The sequence below is a fragment of the Tachysurus fulvidraco genome, chromosome 20 (assembly GCF_022655615.1).
Source record: "Tachysurus fulvidraco isolate hzauxx_2018 chromosome 20, HZAU_PFXX_2.0, whole genome shotgun sequence".
Taxonomy (NCBI): Eukaryota; Metazoa; Chordata; class Actinopteri; order Siluriformes; family Bagridae; genus Tachysurus; species Tachysurus fulvidraco.
The window spans coordinates 15,304,040-15,317,029 of NC_062537.1; the positions used below are offsets into that span (position 1 = coordinate 15,304,040).

The following is a 12,990-nucleotide window of genomic DNA, read 5'->3' on the forward strand; positions in this document are numbered from 1 at the left end:
AAGGTAGGGATTTATTTATTATTATTATTATTATTGGCTGCACGTTCATCTTTAAATGTAATGAGAGATGCTTAATTCAGCTATGAGACAGATCAACCTATGAAGGAGGAAATCATTTGTAGAAATGTCTTAATGCATCTTTTGTTTTAGGGTTAGAGTAATATTCAAGGACACCAAGTAAGGAATAAACTTCGACTGGGAAGTTGGTTTATTTTCTAATACTGACAGCGTTTGGTTTTGTTTGCAACTCAAACAATTTTGTATTTATTAAAACACAACTTGTAGTATATTTGATCCATTTCTAGGTACAATTAATGTGAATTTCTGTTATTACTTAGTTTAGAACTTATGTAAATAGTTTTCTAAAGTAAAGTGCCTCTGTAGTGATAAAGGTATGAATACAAAAAAAGGACCAAATTGTGATAAAATAACTTTATTTCACAAGAATATAAACCAACGAGTAATACACCAGCTTATATTGTACACAAAAGCAGAATATACTATACATACATTTCTCATCGTCTTTGTTTTCACCACCTGCGCTTCAAGAGTTTATCGTGTCATCACACACAAAGCAAGCCATAACACTACAAAAGCACTAAAGACTAAACGTTAAAGGTGACGACACTTAAGCTCAGGTTCTGTAAGAATGCCAAGGGAAAGGATCTGACACAGTTTACTGTGAAATGTTACTATAGTGAAACGATTCACATCAATCTTAATTTGAATGTTTAGGTTGACGGAGAAGCACAAACCCATCAAAAACAGAATCAGGTGCCAAAACAACAACAACAAAAAAGCTTCAAAGTCACGCTTCAAATCAAACCAAGCAAGTCAAGACATGCACAAGGCTTGAGGATCCTGATCCATGTTTGGGGAACGAGAGGTGAGTCGTGGTGCTGTTGTTCCAGAGCAGCAGCTATGGCGTGTGAGTTTTCCTGTGTATCCAGACACACTGCACATCAGCGTGGGCTTTTATTTACAACATTTGGCAGCATTTATAAATTTAAGCAGCTTGCTCACTGACCCAATTATGGCAGCTTGGTAACATTGGGATTTGAACTCACAACCTTCTCATCAGTAATTCAGCATCTTAACCACTGAGCTGTTACTGCTGTATTAGTGAGCGTAGTCATGGTTACCATATCACAGTCTATCAGGGCTGTCCAAATGACAGCAGGTATTAAATAAATATTAATGGTTTAACACAGAAGGTCTTATACGGAAAAGAAGATTAAACCTTTTTTAACTAATTTTCTCTGAAGCATTCGTCAACTGCTGTGTGACATCCATCAGTTTATAATTGTACAGATAACACAGTGGTTTTATTCCTAACATCTCATCATCGCCAGCTTGAAATTAATTCATTACTTGAAGACACAAAGGTTTTCCCTTCTGGGGATGTGTTAGCTCAGATCAGTGCTTAAGATGTTGGACTACTGATCAGAAGGTCATGAGCTCGAACCCCAAGGCCTCCAAGCTGCTGCTGGTGGCCCCCGAGCAAGGCCCTTATGCCTCAATTGCTCAGCTGTTTAATTAAGATGAATTTAAGTCACTCTGGATAAGGGTGTCTGTGAAATGCCGTAAATGTAAATGAACTCCTGTAGAGAGCTACAAAGATGTAAGGTACAGTACTGAGGACTAACCAGGTAAAGTTTGGTTAGGAATACTCCAAAAGCACTGATTAGTGATTGAACTGGATAACGTGGTTACAGTCAGCATAAAGTGGCCCTCATCATTTTTGAGACACACTATAAATCATACATATACGCTGGATTGCAGAGGCATGAATTTGGCAGATGAGTTTTATCCAAAGTAAAAACACGTCCTTGTTTCCTTTCCACGCTTCACTCTCTCGCTTCCCAGTCAAGCTCAATGATTTAAAGTGCGACTTTAAAGTGGTCGAGTGAAAGACTGCAGACGACAAGGTGGGATTACACACCGAATTAACCCCGGTCCGATCAGTCTGTTAATGTCTGAACATATCTAATATCCCACTCATCATCTGACTACTTCTTCAGCTCAGCTGCCTCACAAGACATGATGGCTCTGTGGTTAAGGATGAGAGCAATGCGAGGTCAAATCCCAGAACTGCTAGCATACGCACAGAATCTGGCTTCTAAACTAGCTGAGACTGCATTTTCAGTGTACTGTATTTGGTTAAGTTTCTGTCATTTCAGCTCTGACTGTTAAGCTGGATGTAATTCACAGCTCAGGTTATTGTTTCTCTAAGGAAATATCTGGTGGCTGTGTCACAATCAAAACCTAATTAACAATTATCGAAAAATGTATTATTTCGCAACATTAGTATAACTGGTGATGTGGTGAATGAGACTAAATTCTACGTTTGGAGAAATATTTTATTTTCCAGTCTTCATTGTTCAACGGTTTGAATCGTTGGAAGAAAAAAAAAAAGACATTTTTGTTTTGTTATTTTGTTAATCTCCCGCTTAAATAATTGTACTAATTTATTACGGACGGTTTTAAGCTTTCTAGCTGGAGTCTTGTATTCAAAAATGTTTCTTAGAGCATGTCCATTTTGCATGTCAGTCTTTTTTCTTTTTTTTTTGGAGCTGAAGGATTCAGAGCTCAAGCTTAAACATAGCAAGCACCTGTATTTACATTCCATCATTTGTTTGAGGCTTTTATCCAAAGCGACTTTACAACAGAGACAGAAGCGAGAGAGAGTATCTTCACTGAGAAGTGAAGCTGACGTGTCCCTAATGAAAGACATTCTTTATCCCATGACCTGGGAATCGATCAGAGTAAGGAGATTTGGAGTATTCCTAAACGCCTCGGGAACTGCAACTCGTTCCATTTCCCTATCGATAACTAACCACTGAGCCATCCTTGTCTCTGCGCCGTGGTGTTTCATTGTGAAACAGAAATGTCCAGCAGAAATAACACAATTCACTAGAGCGCATCCAAAACTATTCAGAAGACTGTGTGCGTGTCGCTTTTAAAGCCTTACAACAAAGGACGATGTTAAATATAACGCCTAAAACCCTGACAGGAAATAAACCCCACACATTACATAGAAAAAAGTTCATTTGATACATCACAATAGTGAATCTGCACAGTGAAAACTGTAAGTATATTAGTGCTTATTATGGACACATGTAAAGGAAGCGACACAGAAAGCACACATGCACTGTTTAAGCTTTATGACACTGGAAATGGTTATAAACAAAAAAACAAAAAAACAAACAAAAAAAAACAATCCATATATTTAATAGAGATTTTTATAGAATAATATACCCTACGATAAATCTATATTAATAAAACAGTAAATGTAAGCTTTAATACAGAAACAATATGCATATAAAATTTGCATATACAGGAATATGCTTTAGCTTGAATTTAGAAAGTCTTTTGCTTTTTTTATGGGTGGACCAGTTGGGGAAATGCTGTGAATTTTTTGTCATCCTGTGCAAATAAAGCCAGTGTGTCCGTGTTAAGGCAAACAAGGATTCAGGCCAAAGTAGTAGACGTGTGTGTGTGTTTTAAATGGAAACTGGAAAGCACCCTCGCAGAATATTACAATGGATTAATGGACAAGTGTGGTGATGGATATATTAGATAATACACCAAGTCTGGCTTCAGACTAACAGCTCGATGTGGTTAACTGTAAGATGTTACACGTGTTGCGCTGGCATTTTATTTAATTGCGTGGGCTCAGCAGTGTTTGATAACCTCTCAGCTGTTTAATTAATCCACCTAGTAAAAAGTGCCAGGTTGCGGCACCTTGGGCCGGTGTGTGTAGAGCAGCATGCACGTTTCTACTATGTGAAAACTGTTGTTAAAAGTCAACAGGAAGTGAAATCTCTTTTTCTGGTTATTGAACCTACTCATCCATCCTAGGAATAAAAATGTAATTAAAAAAAAAAAACAATAATGGTGGAAAAATAATGCTCATCCCAGGCACCCAGGGTACTGATACTGTATGTCCACTTCTGTGATGGTTAAGAGGACCCCCCCCAATCCTGTTAACTCAAAAAGAAAGGCATGAAGATAGACACTGGATTTGTGAAGAGAGCACACACCCAACCAGAGCCAGACGACTGCTCCACACTCAACTGACTGGTACCAGTTGATCACATCAGAACTATTCAGCATGAAATGGATTTAAATCTAAATTTAATGTTGACGGTTTGAATCTAAAGATGGCATGTTTTCATGTCGTAGATCTTCAAAGGTTCTGGTCACGTCGTCATTTGCCAGTATGAACACGGGTTAAACAAACAAACAAAAAAAAAAAAACATGAGCTGCAACTGATTCTGCTGCCTTAGTTCATGCACATTAAATGCTAATCAGCATCTAAGCGAACCATCAGCAGACCACCAAGCTGATCGGATTTCCACGTGAAAAGTGAACGTACTGAAAAGTACAGTACAGCGCAGTCCACTGACTCACTAGAAACTTGAAGCTGGTCCTGTTCTGGCTGTGGTTATGTCCTGAGTGGGTGTATTAATATAAGGCCAAGTAGTTACGTTCACTTTCTGTTTCCACGCTGGGTGAAAACTCATTTTCCCAAAACAAGAGGTAAGTAAAAACTATTAACCACACTGAATCAGAGTGCCAGTATGTTGTGTGGTCTGTAGGATGCCAACGTACTGCCCAAGAGGTCAAGAGGATGGTTATTATTGGCTCTGCCTACGACAATAAAATAACAGATTCAGGTTTCTTGCTGAAGTTATTAGATATCAAAGGCAACTTTGGGTCCAAATCAAATCAAGCCTGTGATTATTTTTTTTTATAAGAACGATAAGGCTTTGAAGACTGAAGAAATGACGTGACGCAGAAATCTTCATCTTAATGTGAACAGAATAGAAACTCTTGAAATGCTTGTCTTTCCTCAGTCGACGGGCTGCAGAATGCCTCCGCATATAGCAGCTATGTTCAGGTTTGGGAGCTCTGTCCCTTGCATTGAAATGTAGAGAATGCCAACTTTATTCTTAATGCCCAAAACACGACCCATAACTGCTTATATTTTCTTTCTTCACAGCGTTCCAAGTGTCACCGCAGCCAAATGGCACGAGTCTGTGCGGAAAAACTGAAGCGACAGATAAGTGCAGACACGTCGAGTTAAAATGTCCTGGTCCAAAGCTGGCAAAGTTTGCACTGCACGTCAAACAATGAAAGCCAGTAACTGTGTGGTGTTGTTTTAAGTTGTGCTACATTAGAAGGGTAAAGCTGGAAGGGTTCACAGTTTCTGGGATTCAGAACTCCGCTGAAAGGAGCCAATTCCCCAAGCAGCGATAGGACAAAAGTGAAACTGGGTATTGTAATGTGGACATGTAGCGCTGCAGTGGCAGTGGCCATGACTCCCTATGATGAAGCCCTATGAGGGCTGAAAAAGACGAGGCCAACCTGAACATCTGCAGAAAGAGAAGCACAAATTAGAAGGTATTCATTATTTTTTTGGTGAATGATCGCAATTACAGTTGTAAGTATTAATGCATTACTGATTTCTCTTCTGGAGTGAACATACTGTATGGACATATTATGGAGCTGCTGCTCTGCTCGAAAAATGCATGAAGTCAAAAGCTTGTCCTTTATGGCAAAAAAGTGTAAAACTAGCTTTCCTGCCTTGATGGCACATGAGAAAGCTCAAACACACATACACTTTTACCTCCAACTATAACCTCAGTAACCAGAAGGAAACATTTCAATTCTTTAAATATTTAAAATCTTTGAAAAAATATAAATAAGTAAATAATTTTTTGTTTTTTTTAACGTACCTGCAGACAGTTTTTTTGTGAGATTTAGATGACTATGAATATATCTGACTTCATCCTATTATTCTGAGGATTTTGGTCCCCAGAAAAGGTTTAATACATGCACACATATACACACACACACACACACACACACACACACACACACACACACACACACACACACACGTAACTCACTTTAGATTAGCAAGGACTTCATCTTCACCATTGAGGTTAATTCCTGTTTTGTCACATTGCCCCGCCTCCTGTTCCTCACACTGCAAAGAAAAACAATTGCAGTGACGTGTTAAAGTTTCTTCATGCATAATTTATTAAATAATAATCATTTGGATAGCTGGTCAGGAAACATTTGTGATTAATCATTAGGGTTAGGGTTAGATGCAAGAATACTGAAAATGTACTGAAAATGTAGCTGAGAATCTTGTTGTCTAGTTCATAATTCTAACATATTGCAGAGCTGCTTGAGCCTTTAGATAATAAATTAAAATTTAAAAGACAAAAAATACAGAACACTATTTTGTTATTAACCTAACTGGGTAATTTCAAGACTTTAACTGAGCATGTTTTTAAAACAAAGAACTGGCCCTAGCAGCAAAAAGTTTATCTGTCCCTTTCAAGTCCCACTGATGTGCTCCTTCCTAATCCTGTCCATCCTCATCAATCCTAAAGAGAACCTCAACATCCTCATCTCTGCTACCTCCATCTCTGCCTCATGTCTTTTCCTCACTGCTACAGTCTCTAACCCATACAGCAGAGCTGCTCTCACTACTGTCTTGTCGTAGACCTTTCTTTGATTCTTGCTGACCCTTTTCTGTCACACAACACTCCTGACACTTTTCTCCACCTACTCCACCCCCCTGCACTCGATTCTTCACCTCTTTTCCACAACACATGGTTGATGAAAATATTGACCACTAAAAATCTAGTGTAAATTTTGCACTACATATTACCCCTTTTTGTGGTTGGCAAAGGGGCTTTACTCAAGGTTGTTTTGAAGTTTCTCCGGTTTCCTCCCTCCTCCCTACAACAGGATGGCTGGTGGGATTGGCTATAGCTAAACTGCCCTTAAGTGTGTATGAGTGTATACATGAGTGTGCCCTGAGAAGGACTATTATTACTGGTACAGATTAAGAAAAAAATAATATAGTGCTGCATTCGATGGCACAAACACGATGTGATGAGGACCAATCAGCAAAGAACAGCACTGTTTGCTCAGCCCCTAAACTACTAATACATCCTCACAGCACCGGCGCTTTCGTCAGGAACCAAAAGCCGCTCACATCCTCTCCAACCTCCACGTCTGGATCCGTGATGGCTGGAAAAACTCAGCCAGCTTAGTGAAAGCTGCAGAGTTTTCACAGACACACTCCTTCTCCCTCAGGACAGTCACTGGCTTGTAGCCATTTACATTCAGCAGCTGAGAAACTCACACGAAACATATTGCGAAACATCTAGATTTCATTTGAAGCACAGCACTCTGTTACAGGAAACCTTGTCAAGCCAACACACAAACTGCCCTAGAAAATAAAGTTTCGGTAATGTTAACACTACACTCATGTTTTGTTCGAGTTCCCAGGCTGCCTCCTATTCTGTATGAAGCAGCTTAATTAAGTGATTAAAGTCAGCTCTTACCATAGTAGGACTGTGATAGTGAACACAACCACCACCATCACTGCCGCCAATAAACCAAGGATGATCAAGACCTGACTTCCATTTTCTTCAAATGATGGATCTGAGAAACAGAATGACCGAAGGAGGTTAATGTCTTTCGTCTTTAGTCGTCAAGTGGCGATAAACTGTTGTCATCATTCTATTAACATGAACATTTTAAAAATTAACATCAACCTTTTAATCAATACCCAATTATCAGACTGTATCTGACTGTAGAAAATACATTATTCATAATAACACTCTCTGGTGTTTATAACAGTTTATAATCACACCCTAAAGTGTCACCCAAATGAGGATGAGGTACACTTTTGTGTCTGCTTCCTCTCAAGGTTTCTTCCTCTTCCATCTAAGGGAGTTTTTTTCTCACCACAGTCACCGGAGTCACCTCAGGCTTGTTCATTGGGGATAAATACAAACACGTTTAAATATAAATATAATATTCATAGGTTCTTAATTCTCAATTGAAATTGAATTGAATAAACCCTAGCAGTGCTACATGGTCTCACCCAGAAGTAGTGAATAAATAACCAGAGGTGGCGGTGGTAAGGAAGAAGAATTGTCCCTACCTAGGTTTGTTTTCTTCTCTATAACAGACCTAAAACATATTGTGATGTTCTTGAGAACCTGGAAAGTGCAAAGTCTTCTGTCCTTCTACCTTTCCCATGACAGAGTCGCCATCCATAAGAGTTAATCATCTCATTTAAGCAGACGTAACCCAATTAAAAATAACAGCACTTTTGTATTTTATGTGGAACGTGAAGGTTCTGGAATAAAACCAAACACAATACTTTCCAGGTTTCTCGGACAAAAGTTTCATTCTGATTGAGGAGGTCTCTTGTAACTCTATGAGCTCTGCTGTGTGTGCTAGCCGAATGAGAACATTATAAATCTGGAAACGATTAGCTCATTAGGATGAGTGAGTCACGGCGGCGCCTGCCACATGGCCTGCTGTATGAAGGCTGATCTGTGTTGTGATTGGTGCATGATATGAGTAAGAGTAAAGGAAACCCAGCCTCCAAAACACCAAAGGCCAGACACATCTGGATAAAACCTAAAAAAGCATCTGGATGAGATCTCAAAGACATCTAACAACGCGTGTTCGATCTGAGCTTGACTTGTGCTCTCTTCTACTGCCAAATCCTCAAGGCTTTCATGGATGGGGAAAAAAAAGAGCTCGGTCCAGGGAAGAAAAAGGAGTGAGTACGTACTTCGACTTTTCTCTGAATCGGTCTCTGTAACGCTTGTGATGAAAACGGCAAATAACGTACCTGCAGACTTCTCTGTTGCCTTCACTGGAAACGTGGACGGGAAGATTGGCTCGAAAACATTATCTGTGGTGGCTTCGGGAATCATGGAAGGGTCTGAAATAGAAAAGATGACACTAATAATGAGAAAGATGAGAGGGGGGGGGATAACAGAGGTATAGTAAAGCATATGTGATAAGTACCCTTGTGTCTATGAGCTGTACTTATATCCCTATACAGATTTTTTACTTGTAAATCCTGGGCATCGGTCATTTGATTCACAGACGATGCACATAAACCGGATTTGCTTCCCAAAAGCCTTGGTTTTTTTAAACGCAGTATATATCCTACTTTGAGGAGGAATCTGTTACAAATTAGAAAAAGCTTTAAGATTTTTTTCCCTAAAAACATATTCATTTTCCATTATTGTTTTAACCACACAACCCAAGTTGCGTGTCCAAGTAAAGTGAATCATGCTTCAGTAGGAAGCTATAAACGGCATTCAGATGCTTGAGATGTGAGAAATTCGTGTCACAATGAAACTTCAGAACGCAATCTACCAGAAGAGGGCGCTATGTCAGAATACATACAATGTTGGTTTACAGATTAATAAAGATTATATTAGGTCAGAAGAAAACAAATAATATGTCGGTGTCCTACGTGTGTCTCCAACCAGTCTATGTCCAATTGTCTCTGTCAAGAAATATCTATGTCTCTTTATGTGTCTATCCTTGTGTCCCTTGTGTCTCTGTTTTGGCTTTTGTGTATATGTGTATATGTGTGTGTGTGTGTGTGTGCGTGTTTGTGTGTGTGTGCGCGCGTGTGTGTGTGCATGTGTGTGTGTGTCTGTGTGTGTGTGTCTGTCTGCCTGAGTGTATGTATCTGCACGTCTGTCCTTGTGTCTGGTTTCTTAGCTTCTGTGTATTTGTCTGTGTTTGTGTTTGTTTTACCTTTATGATGTTGGCATCCAGAGCAACTTACATACAGTATATCTCATTTAAACAACTGAGCAGTTGAGGGCTATGGGCCTTGCTTTAGGGCCCATGTAGCAGCTTGGTGAGTGGGAGATTTAAACACACAACTTTCCAATCAGTGTCCAACATCCTAACCGCTAGATTAACACTCCTGTGTTGATGTGTGTCTCGGTTTGTAAATGTTTTCTCTCTCTCTCTCTCTCTCTCTCTCTCTCTCTCTCTCTCTCTCTCTCTCACTCTCGCTATCTCTTTCTCTCCCTCTCTCTCACTCAGGGTGTGTGAGTTTCTCTGTGTGTGTAGCTCACCGCTCCAGGGCTGGGCCTGCACCACCTGACTCCATTCACTCCACTGGCTGTGGTTAATGAAAGCATCCTGAGCTCGTACTCTGATGTGGTGTAAGTGACCCATCAGGGCGTCCATGATCACCATACTCGTGTCCTCAGTCTCCATCTGTACACACACACACACACACACACACACACACACACACACATTCCCTGTTTATAATATTCCGACATTCAGAGTGCATGCTAATAAATGCATTCAACTTCATTTCTTAGTCTTCATGATGTTTACAACATGATCAGATGTCAGAAGCCTACAGATTCCTTGCTCACATGTGTGTGAGTTTGACCAGTGAAATGCTACTGTGCTTAAACTGTTATAGATCAAGGAACTACTCACAGGATATAATTACAGTAGTGACCCAGACCCCAATTTCCTAATTCCTGCGAGTCACTTCATGTTAGAGCTCTGTTCACATTTCAGATCCCAGGCAAAAATAATTCTTCTCTGATCTCTCTTTTTAACATACACCAAGTTCTGCTGTCCAGCTGCTCAAAATGCTTCAAATCAGGAGCCCCAGACTGTGCTGGCTTCTTATTCTCCAGATTTAAACTGGTAATACATGCACACCCTGAACTGGAGCATTAATGTCATTAAAACAACAATAACCAAAAAAAAAAGAGGCATTTCGTAACAAGTGTTGAAATCATTCAAAGCTGTATTTGCTCTCAATGAGTATTTAATGTGTAATAAGTATTTATTTAAACCTGCTTTTGTTTTCAGACCTACAAAACCCGCGGCTAGAAGGACTGCTGCCTTTGGAATGCAAACGTTTCATATTTCATGCCAATATTTTATTGTCGGTGGCAGAAACTGAACGTTTACTGTAGTTCACCCTGACATTAAGTAGCCCTCCTCCCCACTCGTAGTGTTAGTGTCATGACTATGCTACATGTGCAACTAGACAAAGTCTAGACCTGAGGGGGAAAAAAAAAATCGACAGAATCTTATAATCAGCAGAGAAGTACAAGAAGATCTGGTATGTTTCTGTGTGGTAGCCTAGTGGTTAAGGTGTTGGGCTACCAATCGGAAGGTTGTGAGTTTGATTCCTATGTCCACCAAGCTCCCACTGCTGGCCCCCTGAGCAAGGCCCTTAACCCTCAATTGCTCAGTTGTATTAAAATGTAAGTCGCTCTGGATGAGGGCGTCTGCTAAATGCTGTAAATGTTTCTGAAAGGTCAAGCTGTCTAAATGAAAGAGAGAGATGGAAAAATGGATCAGTGAAATGTCAGCAGAACTCAGTGAGAGGAGAAGTGGAAGGATGTGTTGGAGGTGTGATAAGAGAGTGTGAGAGGAGAGGTGGAGAGAGAGACAGACATGTCGGAGGACGCTACATGTCACAGTATGATAAGAGAGTGTGAAAGAAGAGCTTGCTGCCACGTTATACTGCCTCCTTCGGTGAGCTCACGTCCTTCGTAATATAGTAAACAAACGATCCGACAGCATCATTAACACATCAGAACATCTGTATTTTAGAGACATCTGGATTTCTAGTTCCGTGTGGAATTAGTGTTAGATGACTAACGGTCATTAACAAAGCAGGTTTTTGCCTTCGTCCATCCACTGAAGTACGAACGAGAAAAACCTCCTGTATAGCTACAGTAGTATATGTGACTAAATCGTTTTAGATGGATTTTTTTTATCTAGATTAATTTTTTTTTAAATAAATAAAATGTTTTATTGTTCAAAATGTTTTATTGTTTATTTAAGGTGATGGAAAATTGGACCATTGGAGTCGCCATTTAAAAATCTCACCTTGGACCAGAATTTGGAGCCGACAGGTTTGTACTGCAGCTCGAACTTCAGTGGAAAGGCGACGGATATGTCTGAGGGCCACGAGGTGGGCGGCTTCCACCGTACGAAAAGCTGCGTGGGCTCGTCATTCACTTGCTCCCAGATCAACTCCTCTGGAGCATCAGGCTTTACTATACACACACACACACACACACACACACACAGAAAGCCTTAGTTCTAGGTTTTTACATGTAACAACCACAAAATGACAGTACATGTTGGTGGACTGAACACAAGTGTTAATTTCATTTCTTATATAAAAACAATGGCTTCCTCAAGTAAACTAATGTGTCTTATAATGTTAGTTCATTTTGCTTACAGTTCTTGTTGATGTCCACGTAAGCAATGGTGGATTTGGAGCCGAGCGGATTCACTTCCGTGATGTTCACCAGGTGTTTGCTGGCCCATAACATGGGGTCTCTGATGACGCACTCGTTCACATCCATTGACTCTTGTTCACAGGGTTCCGGCCTGTTGTTATCCACACTGTGTGAGAGAAGAGAGAGAGAGAGAGAGAGAGACGGAGAGAGCGAACACAACATACCATACATCAAGGACTTTTTTTTTAAATGCATGACAAGTGCAGGAATTAAGATATACATTGATGCTGAAGATTGATAAGTGTTTAAACAGTTCAGAAAATACAAATGCCTGAACTGGCTCAATACTCAGCAGAGTTATACATATTGCATGAGGCATTCAGGGACTTTTCTTCTAAAGGAAATAAATAAAAAAAAAACATACAATGCTGTACTTTGTGATTTTATAACTGTAGGCCATGTATTATTTCAAGCACAAAGACTGCCAGGGATTGAAACAACCCATGGTCCAAAGGGAAGGTTTTTAAATGCATACTGATGTATATGAAGACCATTTTGAAGAGACTTCATTAAAAAACATCATGAATTTGTGCATAGAAATGTCGAGAGCGTTTCCAAATGTCTAGTAATGTGAGAGAAGCAACAAGTCTCATTTATCATTTCCATTAAAACCCAACAGCTGAAGTGAAAGCACATGCAGACCATTCGAGAGGCAGAAAAGTACTCGATTCCCCGACGTGAAAAAGTTATCAGACTGTTTACTTTTATTTACTGTAGTCTGCCAGACCTAGAGATCAGCATATTGTAGCTCTAAATAAGCATGTTTTGGAGTAAACATGGCAGAAAATATAGAATAACAGAATCATGCTTATTCCAAAACAATAAGTATTTATGCGTCTCATG

At 39.8% G+C, this 12,990-nt stretch overlaps 1 protein-coding gene across 3 annotated transcripts in view; it reads right to left on the minus strand.

Moving 5' to 3' along the window:
- Positions 1–417: 417 nt before the first annotated feature.
- il11ra (interleukin 11 receptor, alpha) overlaps positions 418–12,990 on the minus strand; it is a 35,748-nt gene continuing 23,175 nt past the window's right edge. For all 3 annotated transcript variants that reach the window (XM_027140976.2, XM_027140979.2, XM_027140978.2), the window contains exons 6-12: positions 12,087–12,253; positions 11,729–11,898; positions 9,934–10,078; positions 8,679–8,771; positions 7,372–7,471; positions 5,917–5,996; positions 418–5,379 (exon numbers count right to left, since the gene is read on the minus strand). In XM_027140976.2, coding sequence (XP_026996777.2) covers positions 5,918–5,996; positions 7,372–7,471; positions 8,679–8,771; positions 9,934–10,078; positions 11,729–11,898; positions 12,087–12,253 — 754 coding nt within the window. In that variant the 3' untranslated portion in view covers positions 418–5,379; position 5,917. The remainder of the gene's footprint in view (positions 5,380–5,916; positions 5,997–7,371; positions 7,472–8,678; positions 8,772–9,933; positions 10,079–11,728; positions 11,899–12,086; positions 12,254–12,990) is intronic.